The following is a 27574-nucleotide window of genomic DNA, read 5'->3' as shown; positions in this document are numbered from 1 at the left end:
AAATATAAATCAATTGAAAACATACCAGTTACATTAAATATCATTGAAAAATAAAGTTATCTATTACTTGACTGAGTTTGTGTACCAAACCAAATTTGATTGATGGGAACAAAGAAAAATATTGTTAGTAAATTGCATGTGTATGTATATTGTGACATGCATAAAAACAGATGGTTGAGTGGTTCTAATAATTGCACAAGTACATGATTGCTATTATTGTATGTAAACGAGAAATTATGTAACTTTTAGTATTTCAATTTTAAGTGTTCTATTATGATGCTATAATAATAAACAGTTCAAGAGAGAAATTAAACATTAGCCAGTGTAATTATTGCATGTTTTACTGTCTCTTACCAGGTATCATGACTATCATCAGGGTTATAAATATATTCACCAGTGTTGCAATATGTCGGCAAAATTCATGACAAATTTTTTTTTTTTTTTTTGAAAAAGGCACAAAAATCACGGAAAAGTTCAGGGAGGAGACTGGATGTGATATGTCTATTTTTGACATCACTATTGGGTCACTATCATGAAATCTTCACAAATAATTAATTCTAAATCATAAAATGTGTTATGTGTTTGCTAAATCAAAAATAATTATGTTATTCCAAAACCACTTTCAGCATTGTAGTTTCGTAAGGCTTGTGCTTTCATAATGCGTGTCCTGTACTGCCTTGAAAAGTCATGAATTTTGGTTTAAATTACAAACATTTCATAAATAAATGTGGAATGTATTGTTAATTGAAATTCAAAGAGAAAGTGACCATCCAAACTTGTTAAAGACAGGCATTCAAGAAGGAAGCAATATATCAGATCAATAATGGGTGTTTGGAGGCCAATGGAAGTACTATGACTACCACAAACAAAATTGATGGATACAAATGAAAACCCAGCCCATCCCCAACATGCCATTAAACCTAGAATCCGTACCCTAAAAACCCAACCTGAATTACCTTAAACCCCAAACAGTACCCTTAAACCCAACAAACACGTACCCTTAAAGCCTAACTACTTGTACCCTTAAACCCTAACACGTACCCTTAACCTCCAAAACGCAGGACTAACCTTAAACCCCAACACTTACCCTTAAACCCAAACATGTACCTTTAAAATTCCCAACAAGTTAGCCCTAACCTTTAAACCCAAACCCAACCTACCTGTATCCTTCCTTAACCCCCAACATGTAGGCCCTGGTCCCCAAACTATATGTACCTATATGTCCAACAAGTCAGACCTACCCTTTAAACCCAAACCCAACCTGTAGGCCTACCCTTAAACCCCAACACGTAGGTACCATTATTCCCCAAACTGCACCTTTAAACCCCAACACGTAGGCCAAGGCCTATCCTTAAACCCAACCTGAACTGCCTTGAACCCCAACCAGTCCCTGAAACCCAACATACAAACATGTACCCTTAAAGCCCAACCGCATGTACCCTTAAACCCCGACATGTACCCTTAACCCCCAAACGTAGGCATACCCTTAGAGCCCAACATTTACCCTTAAACCCCAACATGTACGTGTACCTTAAAAACTCCCACAAGTCAGACCTGCCCTTTAAACCCAAACCCAACCTGTAGGCCTATACCCTTCCCTAAACCCCAACATGTAGGCCCTTGTCCCCAAACTGTAGACCTATACGTAGGCCTAACCCCAACATATGTACCTTTAAAACTCTAACCTAAAGTCAGGCTTGCCTTTAAAACCCAAACCCAACCTGTAGGCCTACCCTTAAACCCCAATATGAAGGCCCTGCCCTAAATCCCCAACCTGTACCTGTAGCTGTAAACCACAACACATGCCCTTAAACCCCATGACATCTACGAAACTCCAACATGTACCCTTTAAACTCCAAACCAACCCCCTGAAACCCATGTAGGGCCGCGTACCTTTAAAATGCCCCCATCCATTACCTGACACACAATGACAGGCCAGATCATTTTGGAATTTGGAAACCGCATAGGCTTAATTCTGTGGCATAGTTTAAAAACACTGAAATATTGTCTAAAAACGTGACAACAGCGAGCAGGAAATTGTGCATACTATTTGCCACCGTTTTCCTATTGTTTTTCTGTGCCTTTTATGAAGTATAATATTGCAAGATGCCCAAAACACACGTGCCTCCTATTTTTCTGTAGGCCAATGCTCTTTAGCCTGGCTTCAACATTTTGTTTGAGCTTGGTCATATCAAGACCCAAGCGTGTCTCGCACGGAACGACCATTTAAACAAACAAACGAAAGTAGGCCTAAATATTATACCACCTATGGCTAGAATTTTCTTTGGATGTGGGGGATCCAAATTTACAAAAAGTGAGCGTCAATGAAATTGCGACCCCCCCCCCCCCCCCTCACCGATACACCTACTTACCCCTACGCTAAAATTTTATTGAAATCAGTCTTTTTGAATAAATTAAACACACTATCTGTGGTCATTTGTGACTCTCTATATTTTGGTCATCAATTTGTTTTTCTTTAAAACCTCCCCTGCCCCCCCTCCGTATAATTGGGACCCACCCCCTTTCCGAAGAAAATGAGAGCCCCCTAAGCCCTAAACACAGATCCCATGCAAGTATCAATCCGGAGCAGACGCCAGTACCAATCTGTTAAATACAGCCTTGGATACCTTCATCAAATGAACGGGTTATTTTCTCCTAACATTATGCAAATACGAAAATACCAACATGCAAATTAACCTCAATGCACACCGAGTGTATATAAGTACTATCACCATGATATCATAGTATACTACGACTCTGTCACGGTCAAAACGTGATGAACCACTGGTTTTTCATGGCAACGGGATCATCGCGCAGCACCGGGCAGGCATGATGCTTGGTTGGGCCAGCAGTGCCAGGCTTAAACAAAAATGCTCAAGCCAGGCTAAAAAGCGTAGTAATCATGATGATATAAATTATAAGCATGCTGGCCAATATGGAAAAATAGGGCCTACAGATTTGAAGATACAGTGCAAGGAAAACTTGAGCTCTATTTTTGCTGTCAGCCACCGGTACGTACGGTAAAGTCTTTGGTGGGTCAAGAGAAAATTCTGATTTTAAGCCAATAAAATTGTAATCACATTTATAAAACCTATAAAACCTACTTACCAGGTGTAAACCATAATGGTAGAACTATTCATCCATTTAAATCCAAGTATACAATATATCCAGGTCCACTTGTAAACATGAGAATATAAACTCGGCGTGCAATAATCATGACATGATTGATGCAACTCATTCACGCATTCAGAAAATCTGCATCTTGTTGGGCAAGAGTGAACGTACACACGTAGGGCCTGCACGTCTCACGCATGCATAATTACGATAGCCAAGTATTCAACATGAATATATATGCTATTGTTCTCCAGATAATGTCACGATATAAAAATAAAGTTTCATGTAAAAATACATTCTGTAGCAAAAATCAACAGTACCGCAGCCGCAGTCAACGGTCAAATTAATCAATTAATCAAGGGGCCCCGGAATATGGATAACAAAAATGCACTGTATCCACGCCAATGACGTCATGTAGTCGGGATTCGCCCATTATTATTGAGGGATGACGACTAAATAAATTGAAATATTCGAAAATTTCCAGCAAATAATACGGAGGAAAAATAGCATTTTGTACAAAAAAACGGTAATGAATGACAATAAGTGGAAGAACGCGCCCTCGGAAAATACCTCGGCCCAAAACAAAACCCTCCAATTTCACACAATGACCTCAAAATAGATGGTGCGCAGTTATTATTATTTAAATTGCCTTGAGTTGCAAGCAACAGCAAGGAGCTACTTACTCAATAACACAAAATACTAGTGCATTGGTTTTGTTTCATACACTCTTTTATAGCGAGAACCAATCAGATTTAAAGTTGGTAAAAGTTGGACCATGCACTCCATGTACTAGAACTACGTGCAGTGTTTCGGACGCGTTCAATTTTCTTGCTGGTTGATGCATATAGTTTTGCTTGTATTTGCCAGCATTTTGCTCGAGTAATTGTCAAAATAATGCACTTAGACACCGGGATGCGTCTAATGAGACGCAACAACATCTCAGTAAGCGTGCATTATGCAAAATTTCAATAAATTCTTTCCTATAGGACTAAAAATATACTAAAAATGAACGATAACACTTTTGTTCACAAGACATAAAGTTCACCCATATTAAGAATACAACCTTCTTCAACAGAATAATCCAGTTTGTCGACAGATTTGTTGATCAACTGGACGACTCTTGACTTGTGACCTCAGAACTGGATCCTAGATTCTTGGTAAGTTGTAGCGCACCGTTCCTATTCATAAGAAAGTTGGTTAGCCCGAATAACAACTTGGAATCCTTTCTCTCTGTATGGGTCTACAATTTTGGAAAAAAGTACTTGCAACACTTGGTACACGTGCAGTAGCGTAGCCAGCGGGTTTGGGAGGGGGGAGGAAAGTGCCCCCTGACAAAAAAAAGTGCCCCTCTGACAAAAATGAAAGAGAACATCTGGAGGTCAAAGTAAAAGAAAAGGGACAAAGAGCCCCTTTTCAACCAAAATTCACCCCGATCATGGGCCAAATATGCAATTGCTTGCGCGCTGCTCGCGCGCATTCCTACAATAAAGCTCTTTTCATCTCGATCATGGGCGAAAATTGTGTAAAATACAAAAACTTTGCGCGCTATTGTCCCAATAAAGCCTTTTTAGACGCCCGAAGACATCAGTCTATCTACAAACAAAACCGTTATATGTATTGTATGATGTAACTGCATTTTTTTCGTCTATGCTCCCAAAATCGCAAGTTGACCATCCACCACAAACCAGCCGTAAAGTCAGCCCCGGTCAATTTTGTTTTTATTTCGTATTTATAAAATATATATCATAAGCTTTATAATGGTATATCATTTGACTTCAAACGATATCCAGAATGGTGTGTTGAACTTTGCTCCTTCAACAAAATGGTACCTTGTTTCGGTTTTACATGTGTCTGTTTTTCCACATTGCTGGTAATAAATATCAAACAGTCATAATTGGCAATCATTTCCAAGTCAACGAGTTTCAGGAATGTCCTCTCATTGTTAATGCTGGTTATACATACCTAGACAAAATAAAATGCTTTGTAACCCACCACTTGAATAGGATTTAGCCAAAGCAAGCAAAGACTAGAGCTATTTAAGAATTCTATAGACATAGAAGCTTATTATCCGCTTCAACAATAGGATTATTGATTGGTTTAAAAAGTGTTTGACTGGTAATATCAAAATGAGATACATGTAGCACCAATTTGAGGTACCTATGAAACCGACCTTCATGCACACACTCTAACTCAGAATACATTATTGACCCATTATAAGCGAAATGCAAGAGGTCACGCTTGGTATTATAATGGGATAACCCAGCTGTTAAAATACCTTTAATTGTCGTATTAGGCATTATAAAGGCGAAACAAATGATGTCATATTAAAAATACACAATCAAGACTTCAAAAACCCCATTCAATTCAATATATGTACAAAATCTGAATTCTAGCATTTCGAAAAAGTAGTCCACTTTTGGGGCTTGTATCTAGTAAACTAAAATACTCTCCATAATATTATTTTTTCATTTAATTAGCCTTGAATCAAACTAGTTTACCTGTAAAAATATGTTTTAAAGCTCTGAAGGTTTTATTTGTTTGTGTGGTGTGTAGGGTGTAGTATGGGGTGTGGGGTGGGTGGTGGTGGGAGGTGTCAAAAAGTGGGTAGAAGCACATTTTTAATTTTTAACCAATCATTTTTTTAAACTTCTTCTATATTCGTTAAGGGTGTTAATTTAACACCTGCATGCAATGCACAACTTGGGACACTTGCTCAACCTTCAAAACATAAAAGGAATCTGCTTACCCTCGTGAAAACGAATGAAAAGGAATTACCCTCGTTTTCCTCTGTCTGTCACGTACGTTTTCTCAGATAAACCGTGTAAACATGTTGAGGTCTTTCACATGACGCATTTCAACAAATCACAGTGCGTAATAAGCCCAATCGCCATTCTAACTTCCGGTTTTTGAGAGCAGTTTTAGGACACTTTGACCTCTGACATATCGGGAAAATTTACGTAATTATTATTAATTTTCTTATTATTGTCACAAATTGTGATCATTAAAAATACCAAATAATTAATTTATAAAACACTAATATTTTTTATATTTGTTTTAAATATTGTAAAACATTTTTAGATTATATTTTGTACGTACAAAAACCCAATATTTCTAAATTTTCTGAAAGGTCAAAGGACAAAGTGTCCTAAAACTGCAAAAACTGTCCTACAATGCATTGCAAACTTCCAATGCCGATTGGGCTTATTATGAATAGGGTAGGTAGGTAATAAAATGTAATGTAGTGTAATATAATGCAACGTATTGTAATAATGTAATGTAATGTAATGTAATGTAATGTAATGTAATGTAATGTAATGCGGTGAAATATGATTTAAATTATAATCTAATGTAATTTAGTGTAGTACAATTTAAGGGTTGACGAGGTATTGTTGGTCGAAGCAATCTAAAAATTGATTTTTATTATATAGATCAATATATTATTGAAAATTAACACCTTGATGTTTTGCAAAAGTTCAGTGTACAAATCGTATACTTTGCAAACTTGCTTAATTTATTGTTGTTAATGAGTTATGTACGTTTTACAAAAGTGTTGTTGTTTCAGCCCTCTTCACAACGTAACTCAAGAACCGCAGCACCTATAAAAGTATACTGTGATATTTTAACTCTCCTGTACGCTCGCTATGAATTGAGCAATGCAGTTTTTGCCAAAATTTACAACCATTCGTAAGATACTGTGAACTACCAAATCACAACAGTTTAAAATAATGAATAACCTTAATGTAGTGTAATGAAATTCAATCGAATGCAATGCAATGTGTAAATTAACACAATTACTAAAGTCAAACAACAACAACAAGAAAAAACAAACAAAGAACACACTTCATGGTTAGCATCTATTTCAAATTGTAGCAATTTGGTAGTTCACAGCATCTTGCGAATGGTAGTGAGCTTTGGCAAAAATTGCATTGATCATTTCATAGCGAGTATGTAGAAGAATTCAAATATCACAGATATACTTTTGTAGGTTCTGGGTTAAATACCACTAATAGGCCTGGACGATACATTGAAATACGACGAGTAACTATTTGTTTTCATGGCATCTGAAAAGACTGCATTAAAATCGCTGAAATTGATCAAGTTATTAGCCAAAAAAATACATTTTAGGGTTTGATACTTCAAAATGGTAAATTTTCTCTCATTATATGACAATTTTGTTTTAATAGTACCAAAATTCATACGCACGGCTTCGGTTTTTAATAAATATTCGCCCTACCATATTGCAACTTTCAGATTCGAGGGCGCACTGTCATTTTAAGGTGTTTACGGTTCAGGGGGTTAAAACAAGAAAAGTCTCAGGTCAACCTATGTTGAATTTTTGATCATTTGGCATCTAAATCATATAGTTTCACCTGATATTATTGGCATTGAACTGTGAGAGTTCTGAATATGAGAAACTTCCACCCGAAATTAGTAATTTTCCCATTGAAACCCGCGTAATACATAATTAGTGGTATTTAACCTATAGAAACACTGAATTCTATGGATCTGATATTCGTCATGGAGACTTTTCTAGCTATTTTTTTGCTTACATTTCTCAATATTTAACTGTATTTGCCCTGGCAAGAAAACGTGCATCTTCTTCGACTATTAAGGTATGGTTTTAGAACCCGTTAAGGTAATAACGGGTTGAGGAGGGGGGGGAGGGGGTGGTTACGGCTGGTTTCTGTGATTTCAGGGCTTCTAAATTCAACAACCTTCGCTTGCCTGCGTATACATATAGAAAGCTTAATGATGATGAAAAATCAATGTTGATGATCATATAGACATGCCATTAGACCCACATTCACATTTTGTTGGTGATTTCCTTGCCCTAAATATCGTACATAGGCCTATACGTGTAAATACAGTATAGGCCTAGGCTAGGCATTTTGCTTAAGCTTTAAGGCGCATGTAAGGCCTATAGTCACGTGTAAAATAAAACCTAGTCTTTGTGTACACGTTTTCTATGGGCCTCTACAGAAACCTGTATGGCCTCACTCTATCCTAACTCAAGTCGGAACCCTAACTTGATCTATAACTCTATTTTAAACCCATATCTAATCCTCGGACCTAGCCGTATCTCTATCCCTATCCACGAGCCTAGCCCTATAAAAATCCTATTCCTAATGCAAACCTGACCCTAATCAACACTATTCAGCAAGCCTAAATCGGAACACTAACCCTAAATCAATCTTAATCTGATCTGATCGTGCTAGGACAGGCTACAGATACGAATCTCCTGATATTATATAGTCCTAGGTTGAAGCAAAAGCAGCGAAACAGTCATCATACAGGGTGTCCGAAAATCATGAATCTTTTACTCGTCATGCAGTTTTCCAGAAATGTTCTTGTTAAAACATGTATTGCAAATGTCAATGTTTACATTCATGGCATTTTACCCGAGATTGGAGTACTTTTGTGCTTATATATATAGAAACACTGAATTCTGTGGATCTGATATTCGTCATGGAGACTTTTCTAGGTATTGTTTGCTTACATTTCTCAATATTTAACTGTATTTGCCCTGGCAAGAAAACGTGCATCTTCTTCGACTACTAAGGTATGTTTTTAGAACCCGTTCAGGTAGTAACGGGTTGGGGGGGGGTTACGGCTGGTTTCTGTGATTTCAGGGCTTCTAAATTCAACAACCTTCGCTTGCCTGCGTATACATATAGAAAGCTTAATGATGATGAAAAATCAATGTTGATGATCATATAGACATGCCACTTTGTTAGTTCAGTATAAAACAATGATTCATTGACATGAATTTTGACAAGAATGGGGTTTTCAGTCGGTGTTTCAGAAATGATAAAATCACTTTGTTGGCTAGAAGAGATGACAAATTTACTTACAAATTGTAGACTGAAACAGTTGCAAAGATCTATAGCAACGGCTCTCTTGAATAAAGGCATACATGACAAGAAGAAATGGCCAACAAAGATTGGAGGTTGGAAGTCAGCATTCAGCCAATTAACTGCATGCAGCATATTTCTTGTGGCCACATCATTAGTGTTTATACACCTTTATCCAAGAAAGCCATTATTTTAAATCAGAATGCAAGATGCTTCAACTGACCCAATACAGCTGGAGAGCTCATTTCTCCTTCCTAGAGATTTTATCATTTTGAAACAACGCTGATTAAAAACTTCAAAGAAAATCTCATTTTACGCCGAAATTAAGTTCTGCGAATCTTTATTTTGCACTGAATGATGGTTTCATGTGCGCCTGAAGGATCGGAGACAGAAAGGTAAAGGAAAACACCAAGAACTAAATCAACCATAACATTATTATCGAGAATGTTTTACATTATGTGGTAAAGTGCAACTTTTTCTGAAAGCATCATTTTTGGAAAATGTGATAATTTTGACCAAAAATTTTGTTTTTGCAAATGAAACAACTTTGGGAGGGTTGAAAAACGATTTCTCTATTCACAGCTTTTTGGATATTTCAAATCAACAAAATATATGTCAAGTTATGCAAAGAAATGTTTTGTAATTTTAGGGGGGAGTTATTTATTTTGAACCCTGTATTTAAATTTAACTTTCATTGCCAATTAAAACTAATTAAAGGATTGGGATTTAGCTGCAGTGCATTTGGCAAAACAGGATTATATTTTTGTTTAAGTAGCATAACGTTGGCTAAATGATTAGTTAGAATTCCTCAAGTAAAATTGGGATGTGGAGCTGCATGTAGCCCGAAAGCAAAGAAGATTTATGGAAGTTGATTGGTCTTCACAAGAGTACGCCATCTCACTCGATCTGATGCCAAGTGCGTTGCACCTTGCATTCCTTGGTTAGAAACCAGATTCATGTCATTAGTCCAAGATGTTGGTGGACGTCCTCTTCCTCGTTTGCCTTCCATAGCCCCTTGCAAATTCTGTTTTCCTGACAATATGGCCAAAGTACTTCAGCTTTCTCTCCATTATGCCGCTTCTGATGGTTAGACTTGTACCAATCTTGTCGAGGATCCAGGAATTTGTTCTCCTGTCTTTCCATGTCACTCGTAGAAGCCTCCTGTAACACCACATCTCAAAAGCATCTACTCTTTTCCTATCATTCTTGGTCATAGCCCAAGACTCACATCCATAAGTGCCAATGGAAAACAATGTTGCACGAAGCAGGTGTACCTTGAGGCCAATGGATAGGCCTCTGCTTTTCCATATGCTTGGCATGCCCTTGTCATACACTACTTCTTGAAACTAAATATTATAGTTGAAATCATTTCCATCTTAAAATACCACATACTTAGTTTTCTTTGCTTTTGATAATTAGTTTTAATTCTTGGACAAAGGGCTTCCGCCATTAAATCGGTAACTGACCTGACAGCGTATTAACGCTATATAGGCAGGCCACTGTCATTAAGTGATCAAATGAAAGTCATGTGAAAGCGCCTACTCGGACGAGAGGTACCTTTTGTTATAATACCACACAGGGGTGTGCTAGAGTTGTCGCATTCACACAAAAACACACTTTACCGTCGACATAGAATTATTGACCGCCCGTCTTAATTTAGGCGAGTTGTTGATCCATTACCCGTAACAACGTGTCATTGCTGGTATATAGGTCTATCTGTGTCACTTTCTATAAATAACTACTTCGCAGCTATTATGTTGTTATCATGGTTATATAGGCCTGTTCAATAAAAGCAAATGGATTTCTTAAGGGCTGGGGTATAAACGTTTGGACAGTATTTATTTTGGGACATCAGAGCACATCAGACATATCGAATTGCATTCTGAATACGAAGAATGTCATTCTGATATCAAATAATTTTGATTTTTGAAATTCGCAATTTAATACACATTTTATGGCAAATCATTAAAAATTGATATTTTTGATATTTAACAGTACTTGAAGTAAACTTTATAAATCTGATGATTTATACTTAAAGTGTATGTAGGTGGGATGAAAAGCCGACGATCAATTGAAAATTTTGACCTTTCGTATTGAAGATATGGATTTTTTCCCAAAACACCAAAAAAATTAGGTCTTTTGGGAAAAAATCCATATCTTCAATATGAAAGGTCAAAATTTTCAATTGACCGTCGGCTTTTCCTCCCTGCTACATACACTTTAAGAATATATCATTAGATTTATATAATTTACTTCTAGGACTGTTATATATCAAAATTTGAAAAATATCAAATTTTTATAATTTGTCATAAAATTTGTATTATATTGTGATTTTCAAAAATGAAAATTATTTGATATCAGAAAGACATGCTTCGTATTCAGAATGCAATTCGATAGGTCCGAGGTGCTCTCATGTCCCACAAAAATACTGTCGAAACGCAATAAACGCTCATTTTAGATCCCTTAATATCACGAATATCCATTTTAAAAACCAGGTCCAATTGAGGTAGTGAAGGAGGGTCGAGAGGTGAAAAGAGGAGAAGCGGATGGTGATCGAGATTGTGGGGCATGGTAGGGGAGGGGCGGAAGACCAAAAAGAAAGGAAGACGGGGAGAAGGAGAGAGAGGTAGAAGGAAAGCAATGCAGTTACATAGGCGTAGATCGGGGAGGGATGGGGAGGGGGGGGTATAAACCCCAATATTTTGCCAGGGGGATGGTCGATACAATCACCCCCCTCCCCCCCATAGTGACGCCTGTGTATTGGTTTCTGTCAAAATAACCTCATATTTGGTCATTTTAGCCACAAAATGCAATTTTTTGCGCTTCGCGCGAATTAATTCCACCTTTGTCCCATATTTCACCAGTTTAGTTTCAATAGGCCTATGCTAAAATTTCCCGCGCATTTGTACCATAAGGTTCACTGTACTGGGTACCCCCCCCTCCATGTCAAAAAGAAATCTACGCCACTGCTTAAGTGTGCGCATAAGAAAGAATAAGTGCAGAGAAAGGAAAAATAAAGGAATGAATAAAAAAAATTATCATTATTATAGAAGCTAAGCATATAACAGCACTAGGCAGCCATTTAATGATGCCAAAACCTTAATACGTTACGTAATTAAAACACCCAGTCAGATATATTTCACACCTGCCAAACACATGTCACCCAATTTCGATAACTGGACGTTGAATGTACACTCACATGAATATTGATTGGCAACATTTTCCAATAATTATGTCAGCGCTCAAATCGGACACAATAGAACAATAGACCCTTCTGGGCGTTGGTTTCAAGTGTGTTTCCTATCCCGTCTTTTCACTCTTTTGATTATTGATTATGCAAAGCATTATTTTGTGACACCAGAGAAGATTTCTATAGGCCTACATGGAAAATGCAGGATGTATTATTGTTTAACAGCGCACTTAAATTTGAAAAGCCCCAGAAATGTTGATGGGATTAGAAAGATCATACCAACTTCATGTTGATGGGGTTATTTTTCATGCAAATTAAGTTGTGGTGTCTTCACGAGTCATCTGGATTCTGAGAGATCAGCTTTATCTAATGCTATAGTGTTGCAAATAGTTTCACTTCAGTATACATATGAGTTCCGGGAGATGCATAGTGAAATCTTCAGATCACTCTCCTCTTATCATCATCTTGAAACACAAACAAACTTCACTTTACAACTAGTAGTACATCGCACCACCTGTTGTAGCGTCAGCTTGTAACTGGACCGAAAGATAGGAGCTGCCAATTAAATTGACAAAATTACATGAGGTAAGTTTATCCTTATCATTGATTTCATTTATAGTGTAATCCGTATACAGTGTTTACTTTTATTTATTTATCATACTGCAGTTACTGTCCGTTTTCCTATACACAATACACAGTGCTCTCTAGCTCGAGATACTCTAGCTAAAATACAGGTTTACATTTACTATCTTACATTATCTTGCTGTATTTCAGCTAGAGCTCCAAACGACAAGCTTCCGGGTTTTTTTGGAGAACAATACTGTTACGTAAGATGAAGAAGAAACCCGCCTCGGAGCCCGCCCTACTCATTATTTCATTGTACTTATTGCATTTTGCCTCCACACATTACGTAATCAACACAAAGCATTTGTGAGGATTAGTGAGTGGATAAGAAATTGACAGCGGAGGATACGAAGGACACGCCGATTGCTAGTTGTCAATCATGAATTGCCGCAACGTTTTAATATTTTACTGCATGGCATTCCGCAAGCACCAAGACAAATTATGCCATATTTTTCCCAAGATCATCTCATATGAAGTAAGCTGAATGCGATCTGTACTTTTGTAACATTCCGATCGCTTTTGATCACCTATTATCGGCGAATTTGCTTGAAAACACGTGAGTTCATGTTGTGTAAACATAATTAGCATAGACATAAATGAAATTACGATGCAATACAATGCAATTTGAATGCGCAGCAAATCTATAGAAATAACGTTGCCCGGTTGTATGCAGAATTAGACCCTGTCCAGTGCTCTCACCATTGACGCGCGACCTTTACAAATAGTGTATGTTTAGAAGTATAGGCATTTGCCTAGTTAACATCACTGTGTGAAAAATAACCGGCCAATATTTGAAGTATTCTCCAAACTTCTAGCAAATATATGTCTCTAACATGACCTAAAATTACAGATAGGTTAGATGTTCAAAAATAGTCGCACTTTGGTAAAATATGAGTGAGGGCAAGGCATAGCTAGCCAACTCCCCGTATTAATTGAATGGAGATTTGACCAAAAATATTGGTAACGGACCTCTCTCTTCTGAAGGATGCCACAAAAAAACGGTACAAGCTACATTTTAAGTATTCTATGAAATTCTAGAAAATATAGTTTTGTAACATGTCCTAAATTTTTAGCTAATTTAGGTGTTTGAAAGTATTCGCACTTTTGTGTTTAGGAAGGATATGTAAACGATAGATAACACCAAAAAATATGAAGACATTATTTCCAAACCGTGTTAAGGGAAGGGGTATGAACGTTTGGACAGTATTTATTGTGGGACATTAGAGCACATCAGACATATCGAATTGCATTCTGAATACGAAGAATGTCCTTCTGATATCAAATAATTTTGATTTTTTAAATTCGCAATGTAATACACATTTTATGGCAAATCATGAAAAATTGATATTTTTGATATTTAACAGTACTTGAAGTAAACTTTATAAATCTGATGATTTATACTTAAAGTGTATGTAGGTGGGATGAAAAGCCGACGATCAATTGAACATTTTGACCTTTCGTATTGAAGATATGGATTTTTTCCCCAAAACACCAAAAAAAAAAAAAATAGCTCTTTTGGGAAAAAAATTCATATCTTCAATATAAAAGGTCAAAATTTTCAATTGATCGTCGGCTTTTCCTCCCAGCTACATACACTTTAAGAATATATCATTAGATTGATAAAATTTATTTCGAGGACTGTTATATATCAAAAATTTGAAAAATATCAAATTTTAATAATTTGTCATAAAATTTGTATTATATCATGAATTTCAAAAATGAAAATTATTTGATATCAGAAAGACATGCTTCGTATTCAGAATGCAATTCGATACGTCTGAGGTGCTCTCATGTCCCACAAAAATACTGTCGAAACGCCATAAACGCTCATTCTAGATCCCTTTAGTCAACAATCATTATGTTGCTCATTTTCAAAAATGCTGGTTAACAATAAGCAGACCATTGTCTCATTTCGTGAACAAAGGCCCACATACCATTGTTACCCTGCGTTTCCTTTATAATCGGTTACCCAACCAACTGAAACTATAATACCAGCTCATTGCGATACCGCACAGGTAAAACATACACATGTGCACAACCAGAGAAGATCTGATTTCATCAGTTGAGCAGTTTTCAATGAGTGTTATCTTGGTTTAATAGCTTTAAATGGGGTTTAAGTCCTGCAAAGGTCGAAGTGAATTCTAGTGTAGACATGACTGTCCACTTGTAACACATTCATTACTGGAGAGTGACTTTTGAAAAAAAAAAGGTTTTAATCAAGGAAAGTGTGTGGTTTATATTACATGGCAGAATGCTTATCAACATTATACATACCTGTGTGCTTTATTTTGTATTATTTTACTAGTGGTAATCTCATTCCAACATTATTGTCTTTGTATATGATTCACAAAACCACCCAAGTCCAGCATTTAAAATGAACCCCACGAAGTCCCTGAAATGCTAATTGTCATACCTAATACAGTTTAACCTACTCATTTGCACGTAAAACTTACCATATTGACCAGGTAAATCTAACGGAAGGAATTAAAATGATACACAGGTTTTTTTTCTCAAAATCACTTTCCATGGACTTGGGTGGGTTTTGAATTGTTTGATTGGCAAGAAACAACCAATTTTGTGCGTTTTTTGAATTTGTCTTTTTTGGTAATTACATATCCTTTTTGTGACCAATATCACTCTTTTCCACTCTTTGGCATTTAAATTCACTTATTATTTAATTTATGTATTTTCATTTTCATGATTTATAGGCCTACATGCTTTTCTTCCCTTTTATTATATATTTCAATTTGCTCTAACACATTATTTTTGGACTATACACACTACCCATTAACAAAACATTAATATGTCTATCTATTAATTATGCATGCATATAACCCCTTCCAAAGCTCACTACCATTTGCAAGATACTGTGAACTACCAAATCACAACAGCGAATGAGCGTTTCGACAGTATTTTTTGTGGGACATGAGAGCACATCAGACATATCGAATTGCATTCTGAATACGAAGAATGTCTTTCTGAAATCAAATAATTTTGAAAATCACGATATAATACAAATTTTATGACAAATTATTAACATTTGATATTTTTCACATTTTTGATATATAACAGTCGTCGAAGTAAATTTTATAAATCTAATGATATGGGAGGAAAAGCCGACGATCAATTGAACATTTTGACCTTTCATATTGAAGATATGGATTTTTTCCCAAAAATACCTAATTTTTTTTGGGTGTTTTGGGAAAAAAATCCATATCTTCAATACGAAAGGTCAAAATTTTCAATTGATCGTCGGCTTTTCATCCCACCTATGCACTTAAGGTTACCCAAAGAGACGTATAAAAACGTATAAAAGACGTATAAAGTTGTTCTCTAAAACAGAGTTTTCTCAGTAATCAAATATCGCAGCGAGTGAAATGTTGGTGCATTGGATGTAGCTTAACATTTTTGTGTGTGTTATATACAAATTATTAGAATAAATTTGAAAATCCTTCGTTTAAAGCATTTTTACCCACCATGTTCACAAGATCAAAAACACGTTCCATGAGGTTTTTTTCAAATGTGCGCTCCGTATAAATCCACACCGAGCGATTGTTTTCTTCTTTTCGTATTGTATTACAAATCGATCAAAGAAATAATGTTGCCATGGGGAAGAACCAAATACAGTACCGATTAAATTTTAAAAGCCCGTTTTGGGGAAAATTTTGGAGAATTTGCTTGAGAAAAAGCTGGTTTGTGAAATTATCGATATCTTGATTACGAGACGTTAATTTAGACATCTGAATACCTACATTATTTCTCAACATTCTGCCAATTGCTATTCCATTTGATTTTCACTCCAAATTGAAGCTAGTTTTGCAAAAAACGAGGTTTTCCTCCATCAGTTCGTTCAAAATTTCAGCGCCGACATGCGTGTTTATTCTAAGAGCCATAATGCGGACGCGATTGTAATCATATGTAATTGCATCCAATTATAGTTATATCATCCGCTTTGAGAACAGACAAATTCGTAAGTTGATCTATGGCCTAGTGGATAGAGCGTTGGACTGGGAATCTAATATGAACTATTTTTGTGGGTTCGAGTCTCCGTGTGGCTGAATTTTCTTTTCTTTTTCTCTTTTCTCATTTTACTTCCTTTCTTTCCTCTTTTCTTTCTCCCTTTTTTTTTTTTTTTTTTTCATTTTTTTTTTTTCATTTCTTTCTTTCTTTCTTTCTTTTCGTTAATTTTCTTTCTCTCTCTTTCTTTCTCTTTCACTATTTCTTTATTCTTTCTTGCTCCTTTCTTTTTAGTTTTATTTGATTGATTCGCTGAGTGCAGTGAATCGTGATTGATTGTTTTTCACTTTATATAATTCAGAAATTTGTAGGCCTGCTAAGTCTGTCTTGTTGATTTTCATCCTATAAAATTCGATTTACAAATAATTGCTTTTTGATATTGTTGTTGTTGCCTACCTTTACATTGTAATCAGGGGAATAGCAGCATTGATTTCATCAAAGATATCAAGGCTATAAATTCAAATTCAACAAATTTTCCAGGGCGTAGCTTGACGAAGTGCCCCCAATCAATTTTAAAATTTATAAAATCCTTGTGAAAATTGCCGAAAACGGCTTGTGTATGTAATAAGAGTTAATATAAAATATATATACTTTCCAATTTTAATTGTTTTAGTTGAGAAAAGTACAAAATGTGTGTATTCATGTTTTGAATATCTTCAATATATAATTTTTACATAATTAAGTCAAAGTACCCCCCCCCCCTCCCTCTCTCTCTTTCTCTGTCTTCAAAACAAGGCCTACTGATATTGGCAATTTAAGCAAAAATACAAGTTTTATACGTTATTCTGATCTGGTATAAATTTACAGCCAAAGCACTCACGATAGTGATTTTTTATGCTTTTCTTAACGTCAGACCCTTGTATTTTGGGGTAAATTTTAAAACAAATGTTCCTAAAATTAATCACAAAAGTTATATAAAGCATTTGCGAATGAAATACAATGATTTTGTAAGACTTTCGCTCTTTATAGGCCTATTCGATGTCTTTTTTGTACAGAAGCGCGTACATATAGTAACACACCTTGAAAGCCTCTTATAAGGGAGCGCACCACCATTAAACGCGCCCATTGAAATACACGGTATAAAAGGCCTACATTTGGATCTCGTTTTGGCACTTGAAAAACGTATTTCAACTATAATAATAATAATAATTAAGAAAGAAACATTTATGAAGCCCTTAAAACAGAAGTCGCTAAGCGCTTTACAAAGCATACTCTAATTACAAAATTATACAACAAATTAGTAGGCCTACATCAAACATGATATAGCGATTTAAAAGCATATCGGCCTAAATACACAATTACATATCAAAACAACATAAACTATACAGCAAGCATCAAACACGATATAGCGATTTACAAAGTATAGGCCCTAAATACAAAATTACATATCACAATGACATCAAACTACAGCAAGCATGATAAGCACACCAGATAAGGCAGTCTAAACCACAGATAAGGCTCCCATTCAAAGGTTACGTTTTTGCTCTACCCAATGGGGCCCATCTTGGATTTCTGGGCACGTTAAATTAATGTCAGATTCAGAATCCATGGGGGATTTACCAAAAAAAGTGTCTTTGTACACGATTCTGTTATGCTATGGCCCCAAACTAATTTTTTTCAAAATGGCGCCGGTGGCCGCCATCTTTGATTTCTGGCTAAAATTGATGTGGTAAATGTCAAAGTGATGTCAGATTTGAAAACACTGTGGTCGACTTATCCGAAAAAGTGTCTTTGTACACGGTTTTAGGGGCTCTGGTTCAACTAAATTTGTCAAAATGGCGGCGGGGGCCATTTTGGATTTTGCCCTCTAGCAAAAAATGCCGGGATTTTTGCGAGGGCTATTTTTGTTCAAAATAGTCAAACATTACTAGCCAGAGAATGGTCACGGAATTGAGGTTTTTGTCTATACTATAAGGGAGGTTCATAAATACTTTGGTGGGGGGGATAAGTAGGGGGGACAAAAAATTTTAGGAGTCCTGAATAGGGGGGGTAAAAAAGTTTTGGGTGTATGAACAGGGGGGGGGGGTTAAAAAGTTTCGGGGCACATAGGGGGTGTAAAAACTTTAGCTACATTAGTCCTGAAGCAAAACATATAAAATAGCCTGAAATTTTTTCGCGCGCGCAAATGTGCTAGTAAAACCAGAACAAAAGTTCATTCCAGATAAGGGTATTTGATCAGGTCCTTTATGTATTTTGACAAGTCATTCAATAGTCAAAGATATATAAGTATGAAGTGTTAAAAATTTTATAGTAATCCTAGTAGAAGAAAAAAAACATAATTGCCCAATGCAACTTTTTTAACACATCGACAAGCACCCTGTTTGGGGCCAAATAGGGTAAAATTGCACAATTTTGAGCTTTGCGATCACGCGAACTGGCCCATAATAGCAAAACACACCATTTCGGCAGTAGCGTAGCCAGGTGGGCAAGGGGGAAAGTGCCCCATGACAAAGATGAAAGAAAAAGTTCCCCCGTCAAAAAATGAAAGATAAAATCTGGAGGCCAAAGGAAAAGAAAAGAGGCAAGGAGACCCTTTTCCACCCAAATTCCCCCCGATCATGGGCCAAAATATTGTAAAATACAAAACGTTTGCGCGATGTGTGCGCACATTTTCACAATAAAGGCATTTTCATCTCCATCATGGGCGAAGAAAATAGTGTAAAATACAAAAATATTGCACGCTACGTGCACACATCGTCCCAATAAAGCCTTTTTTGGAAGCTCAAATACATGAAATGCTCTCTCTAAACAACAAAACCGGTGTATTTGCAACTGCAATTTTTTTTGTCAATTGTGCCCCGAAATTTTATTTTGCACCCCCCCCCACTGCATGACTAGGCTATCCGTTTCGACAAAATCGTCTTAACAATTGTATAGGCCTACATGTATGCCTTCACACAAACAAGATGATTCTGGGCCTGATTGAATTTAAATGATTTAATGGCATGACCGATGTAATACTTGCAATTTACAGCAAAACTAATGAAATATCAGCTACAAAATGCAGATCTGATTTCACCGTACACAATTTCTACAAGTCATCGATTGAAAAGTAAGGTCTAATGACACACCTACCTATATGTCACAATGACATACTATAGGTCACAATGACATACTATAGGTCACAATGACATACTATAGGTCACAATGACATACTATAGGTCACAATGACATACTATAGGTCACAATGACATACTATAGGTCACAATGACATAGGCCTACTATAGGTCACAATGACATACTATAGGTCACAATGACATACTAAGTTCAGTTTTTGAGTATTGTGTATTATCATATGACTAACTTAAGTGAGTCACTTGACTAACATAAGTTTTCCCACTTTTTTACATTACATGATCCTCCGCTATTTTTGTTTTGCGGATTTGATCAGTCTCAGTTATTACAGACACCAGAATTACTATTTCTTTTATCACTGGCATGTTTAATTGACATTGACGCTATTACCACAGTAAACTATATTATATCATTGTAAGCTTATAGTAAGCTTAACTCGGGTTTTCACTTGAAAAAGCGAACTGGTTTTAGTTGTCGTCCTTGCCCTATAATATACATATCTTACTTGTCACCAATGCGCTATAATTTTTGAGAAAAATGCAAAAATAGGCACAAAATTGGGCAGGGTGTAGTACCCCTTAATTAAACAGAATCGTTCTAAATGAACCATTAACTCATGTTATTTGTTATATAAAGTCTGCACAAAAAGTAACTCAGCTGTTATAAATACGCCTATAGATTCAGAACAAAATTGTTTTCACAATATTTCAACATAGAGAGAAGGATGATTTATTTACACGCATTTTGATACCCCATTTGTCAAATGTCGTTCAATATTAACAACACAGTAGTGCTTTTACAGAAAAAATAGGCCTACCCGAATTTAAAAGTTGCAGTTTACATCGATCAATGGTTATAATGCAAGCACTGTAAACACGTAAAGCCCGCCATTATCTTCGCGCTTACTTCAAATCAATACAAATAACTGCAACTTTTAAATTGGTGTATTTTTCTTTCAAAACACTGCTGTATTGTCAATGTTGAACAAAATTGGACAAATGGGGTATCAAAATGCGAGTAAATAAATCATCCTTCTTTTTATGTTGAAATATTGTAAAAACAATTATTAGTTCTGAATCTATAGTCGTATATATAACAGCTGAGTTACTTTTTGTGCAGACTTTAGACAACATTTAGCTAAATATTGCCATTACTTGGGATCGCGCGCTACCAGATGTGTTTTAGATGATTATTCCTATATGTTAATTGTGCGCGAAATAGCATGAACAGTGTTTTCTGTGGCTGCTCCCTATATAAACAAGCATATTTTTACAAAATATAACGTTAATCATAAGGCCCATATTGTACTCTGTTATTGTGGGAAACAAGAAGTTTTCATAATAATCCGTTTTGGAGTTATAAGCCCAAAACGAAATAAATATGCGAAACATATTTAGGATTTCCCTCAGACATGTCTAATTGTGCCCGAAATAGCATGAGCAGAGTTTTTATGACTGCTCCCTAACTAAACAAGCATATTTTTACAAAATATTGTCTTAATCATAAAGCCCACACTATACTCTATCATTGTGTGAAACAAGAAGTTTTTATGATAATCCGTCCTGGAGTTATAAGCCAAAAACGAAATAGAGATGCAATATTTAGGATATCCCTCAGATCAAAGAAATTAATGTTGGCACACTCTGGCATAATAACTGTAAATCGCTGCCCCTCTCCCCAATGTAATGTTGATGAAGCAATTTTGACTTTGGGCTCCCCAGAGCAGCAATGAAGAGTTCTCATATTGTCAAAGTGTGCCAACTCGTTTTTTCTTTGATTGTAGTGTTTACTTCTTCCCAAAACTAGATATGATTATGTACCATGTATAAACTGGTTAATTAGGCCAGCCGAATCCAATAAATATTACTCACGGAACTGAGCTTTCGCCATCTTGGCCGATGGCTTGATCGCAGATGAACTGGTCCACTGCTTTTCCCGCGAAACTTGGATGCTATTGACGCATCCTCGCTACCCGGAAGTGATGTTGATTTAAGCAGTGGGTCATACATGATCGAGAAAGTATGCACCCTCGTCGAGGTTGAGTGAGTTCTTACCCTTTTTTTCTGATTTGGATGGCCTCCCTGACTCTTCTTGAGAAGGCGTTTGAGTCTCTATCCAGTAATTTGGCCCCCTCCCAGTCGATGATGTGATTTTCTTGTGCTACGTGGTCGGTTATTGCAAACTTGTGCTGTTCGGTGGTAGAGAGCTTTCTGCCGGTTCTAGTGAAAATTTTGGTAGCGAACTTTTCTGTGTCTTTCTGATGCTCCTTCTTCCTTACCCCAAATGGTCTACCAGTCTCACCTATGTATGATTTATTACATCCTTTGCACGGGATGTTATATACGACTTCGCTGGGGTGCTCGATGTCTTTTGGATGGACAAGAACACTTTTTAGAGTGTTGGTTGGTTTCATGGCTGTTGTAAACCCATTTTTGCGGAAAACTCTTTGCAATTTTTCAGAAGTACCCTCCACATATGATATAAACACCATGCCTTTAATTTGAGTCTCAGTTGTCTTCTTCTGAGGTTTTGCTGTTGTTTTGTTCTTCATTTGTTGTTTCACTTTGTCCACGGCCCACTTGGTGTATTATTTGTTCCTCGTATTTCTTGTCGTCTTCCTCCGTAACAATCTTGTTTTTTCTGTCCATTATTGTCTGGATCACCCCTAATTTCTGGTGAAGGGGGTGTTGAGATTTGAAGCTTAAATATGTGGGTTTTTTTTGGCAATAAACAAGTAGTTTGACTGTACCATCTTGTTTACGGATGAGTAATGTGTCCAAGAATGGTATTTGGCTCTCTCTCTCTCTTCTTCATACGTAAACATAATGTTCCCAGATTGATCAGTGGTGTTGAGGTGGTCAGAAAACTTTTGTGTACTGTCTTTGTTGATAATTTCCAAAATGTCATCGACATATCTCCTCCATAGCTTGGGCTTACAATCCAGCGGCGCAGTTGTTATTGCTTCCTGCTCCAGCCACTCCATGAAGAGGTTTGCTTCGATTGGACTGACGGGACTACCCATCGCGGCTCCAAACACCTGGCGGTATATTGACCCACGGAAGCTAAAGTATGTGGTAGTTAACATGGTTAATACAAATTGGAGGAGTTGAATGATGTCATCTGGAGTGAGATTTGTTCTTGTATTGAGCGTCTCGTCTTTTTCCAGCATGTCTTTGATAATGTCAAGTGACTTGTCAATGGGCGTGTTAGTAAATAATGACACCACGTCATGGGAATTAAAGATGTCATTTTCCTCTATCAGCACACCTGTCATCTCTTCAGCCAGTTGCTTAGATTGACAACATGATGATCTGTGTTGCCAATTAAGGGACCCAGAATTTCCGCGAGAGCTTTGGAAGTTTGGTAGCCTAACGACCCAGCATAATCCACAATAGGTCTGATGGGATTTCCTTCTTTATGGATTTTAGTGGTACAATATATAGTCTTGGAACTGGAACGCTTTCTGCTGTGGGATACAGCAACCTATATTGCCCCTCGACGATCTTTTTTTCTTCCTTCAATCGCTTCAAATTTGTGCTTGTACATTTGGGTCGGATCTTTTTTTTAAAACTTTTCATATGTACGCTCATCGTTTAACATGGCATGCACTTTGTTTGCATACTCGGTTGTTGTCTGGACAACGGTGCATCTACCTCTATCTGCTCCCATTATAAGCAGATCTTTTGAATTTTTCAACTCATTCAATGCCAATCTTTCTTCTTTGGTGATATTTGATTTTGGAACTAGCTGTTTTTAGCATACCTGTTACTTCTGCACGAAGACTTTGGGCCTCTTGCCACGGGATCTTAGGACACGCTGTTTCACATGCCACGATATACTCCGTCTGGGGGATCTTGTCCACACTCACCGCACAATTCAACCTACGAGCGAGCAGTTTTTGTTGTGGGTCTGAATTCCTTGTCGGAGATGTTTTTCACCCATTTCTCTCTCCATTTCTTGAGTTGAGTTCCGTCGAGGTCCAATTCGGTATTTTCCTTACTACGAGTTTTGGTTTCTTGCTTTAATACCAGGCATTTTAATTCTGATTCTGTCTTTCTTTGGTCTTAAGTTCCTCTTTTTTACGTTTCCTTTCGAGGAACGAATCAACATGGCGGCATGACTTATCGTCCATGTTAAGTGTTTCTAGATTCTGAACTTTGCTTTTTTTAGCGATTTGATTTTGTTTTTAACCACCACACTAATTCGCTCACCGAAAAAAGAGCAAGAAAAAAGGGCAAGAAAAAAGGACAAGAACTCACTCAACCGCGACGACGGTGCATACTTTCTAGATCATATATATGACCCACTGCTTAAGTCAACATCACTTCCGGGTAACGAGGATGCGTCAATAGCAACCAAGTTTCGGGGGAAAAGCAGTGGACCAGTTCATATGTGATCAAGTCATCAGTCAAGTTGGCGAAAGCTCAGTTCCGTGAGTAATATTTATTGGATTCGGCTAGCATAATTAACCAGTTTATGATCTCAACAATCCTACCAAATGAATCTCTTTCATGTACCACGTACTTTTGCTGTTTTCACATGTTATAAACACGTGCCCTCCTTTTTGCATGATTTGGCAGTGTCACTAGTCTATTGATTTTATGCTAATACTGTTACGTAATCAAGTATATGATATAATTTGAAAGACAAAGGTACATTATTTGCATGATTTATGTGATCATAAAGAAATTCCATCTAAATATTCAATATAACCAAAGGTAAACTTTACTGACCGACCCAGTATGTATACAGGGTGTCCCAGAAAAAAATTACCGGGCGAATGAATTTGAACGCAAGTCGAGAAATAAATATCAGAATCCAAAAATCAAAACATTAGCGTGAAGCCCATCTTATTCCGCATCGTATACGCCAATTTTACTCAAATCAGTTAACTGCCCCGCTGACAAAAAATGAAAGAAAAAAGTGCCCCTCTGACCAAAGGGCAAAGGAAAAGAAAAAGGGCAAGGAGCCCCTTTTCCATCAAAATTCACCCCGATCATTGGCCAAAATAGTGTAAAAAACAACATTTTTGAGCGCTGCGCGCGCACATTGTCACAATAAAGCCATTTTCATCTCGATTATGGGCAAGAATAGTATCGAATTCAAATTTTTTGCACGCTACGCGCGAACATCGTCCGAATGAGACATTTTTGGAAGCTCGAAGACATGTACAGTCTCTCAAAAAACAAAAACAAAATTCAACTGTGCCCTTGAAATTTTATTTTGCCCCCCCCCCCCGACCAAGAAAGCTGGCTACGCCCCTGTTAACACTATTATTATTGTTTCGTTTTTCTTCTTTGATATGCATATATAGATACGGCACTACCTTAAGCAGACTATCTGAATTAAAGGCTAACATTCGACGTCATGACTCAATCAAATTGGCGAACACACATCAGGAAGTACTTCTTCAGTTTTACCACTCTCGTCGTGATCTCTTTCATGTTGTACAGTCACCATGGTAACCTTGGTAAAGGAGGAACAGTACATCCCGCACAAGTCTATTTTAAAAACGAAAACGCTATTAAACCATATATTAACAGGCCATCAGTAAATGATACACCAACAAATGAACAGCCAGATAACCAACATGTAATTATATTTACATTAAGACGTTCTGGATCGACATTCACAAGTGAAATTTTTAACCAAAATGATGATTACATGTATTTTTTCGAGCCTTTGCGATCGTATGAAATCATGAAAATGAAGACCGATCCCTCGGTACGAGCGATCCCTCGGTACCAGGTAGTTCCATGGTCGTATTCTAAGCAGCTTCTGTCCGCTTTATATCGCTGTGACTTTACAGAGTTACCAAATTGGACTCGTTTACGAGATCTTTGTTTCCACATTGGAACTGACCCAATACGGTCAATGGCTTCTTATTGCAGATCCAAGAAAAACAATAATCTCGCCGCAATGTGTAGAAAGCATAAAGGAATAGCTATCAAAACTATACGAGTGTCCGATATACAAAATTTGTATGATCTAGTTACTGATCCTAAACTCAATTTTAAGGTTATTCATCTGGTACGAGATCCACGTGGTATCATGAATTCCAGATACAAAACTCTAAAGAAAGTTGGGGAAGTGAGAGCTGAGCGACTGTATTCAACTACGAATGGGAACTCCGGGCCGGAACCAATGAGGGCCAATGAAGTGTCGGAAATCTGTACACATATGGAGAGAAACCTTAAGTATTGGTTAGACACACCGGAATGGTTAGCGGGACGATATAAACTTGTTCGTTATGAAGATTTGGCGGGAAACCCTCTTTCTGTGACTAGAGATTTATATAACTTTATTCAAACGCCATTACCGCATAGTGTTACGCAATGGATAGATAGAAACACTAAACACACTACTGGTAAGGGCAAAGTGACGACGAGGAACTCTAACATTACAGCCTATCAGTGGCAGACAGAGTTAGATAGAAGCGTAATAGATGACGTACAGCACAGGTGTAAGAAGCTTTTGGACATGTTGGGATATGAGCTTGTATAACTTGCTGGCGCTTTGCAAATTTGATATAGTACAGGGTGTATCAAAATGATTAGTACCAATAAAATTTGACATTTTTAAAAAGCCCGCCACTTCCAAATGCAACATTGGATCCTCTTGATATTGCCAGAATGTATAGTTTATGACTTATTTTACAATTAATCTACAAATTAGTTTGATCTTATGTTGAATTTTGATGTATCAGGCTCGTCGATAATCAATGAAAACTGATGAGTACCAATCATTTTGATACAGCTTGGATTAGCTTATGCCCGGGGCACTCAACTTTTGAAATGAGTGAAGGGTATGTGGGTATGTGCCTATCAATAGGCCCCTTTTCTGAAGTCGACATACCTGATGCCCCCTTTTTAAAGTTCGGCAACCCAGTGACCCCTTTATTCTAGACTTTTATCATCATCAAAATGGCGCACTTTTGCTTTTGCATGTGAAAACTGTTCAAAATAGGACATAAAATGTGACTTTGGGGTTACATTCCTTCTTGTTTTGATGCAAGGCAATTCAATTATGAAAGGTTAGTAGAAATGGACAGTATTTGATGGTCATGCATCTATATAGCTCGTGGCATGGGGACACTTATTCTACCTCCACCCTCTCATCTCCGTTTCTGCATACGACGTATATAGTGGCCTTTTCATTTTTTTCACGATTGTAACCTACAATGTATGGTCTTATGTATCTTGTAAGAAAATTGTGTTTTTTAAAACGATATTTTTAAAATGATATTCTTAAAATGGTATTTTTAAAATGATATTTTTAAAATGATACTTTTAAAATGATATTTTTAAAATGATATTTTTAAAATGATATTTTTAAAATGATATTTTTATAATGATATTTTTAAAATGATATTAAAATATCATTTTCCATTGGTTGTATTGGCGGAGTAAGAATGAAATGAGAATTAGGTGTCGCGGAAATGGAGAAAATCTGTACATCTACAAAATATACATAAGTAGACCAAATTGAAATTACCATAAAATACCATTGGTCACTTCAGTTGGCTTAAATTTAAACTGACATAAAGGATAGGTATTGAATATTATGTAAATCACAAAAAGATCTGATCACACCATCAAAACCTGAGACAAGAATACCAACAGAGAACTACAAATTAATGCAAATAATTAGGTAAATTTAAATTGCCCATGACATGGTGTATTATTTCCTTCATTGCATTGCA

The 27574-nt window shown here is 36.7% G+C and overlaps 1 protein-coding gene across 1 annotated transcript; it reads left to right on the top strand.

Moving 5' to 3' along the window:
• The first annotated feature begins 12367 nt into the window (after positions 1 to 12367).
• Positions 12368 to 26474, top strand: LOC140168905 (carbohydrate sulfotransferase 1-like). The gene is made up of 2 exons (XM_072192230.1): positions 12368 to 12741; positions 25187 to 26474. Exon 2 carries the CDS (start codon positions 25240 to 25242, stop codon positions 26374 to 26376), a length of 1137 nt encoding a protein of 378 aa, XP_072048331.1. The 5' UTR covers positions 12368 to 12741; positions 25187 to 25239; the 3' UTR covers positions 26377 to 26474.
• Positions 26475 to 27574: the final 1100 nt, after the last annotated feature.

Source organism: Amphiura filiformis, chromosome 14, assembly GCF_039555335.1.
Source record: "Amphiura filiformis chromosome 14, Afil_fr2py, whole genome shotgun sequence".
Lineage (NCBI taxonomy): Eukaryota > Metazoa > Echinodermata > Ophiuroidea > Amphilepidida > Amphiuridae > Amphiura > Amphiura filiformis.
Note: the sequence above shows the minus strand (reverse complement) of the source record. Positions and strands in the feature narration are given on the sequence as shown.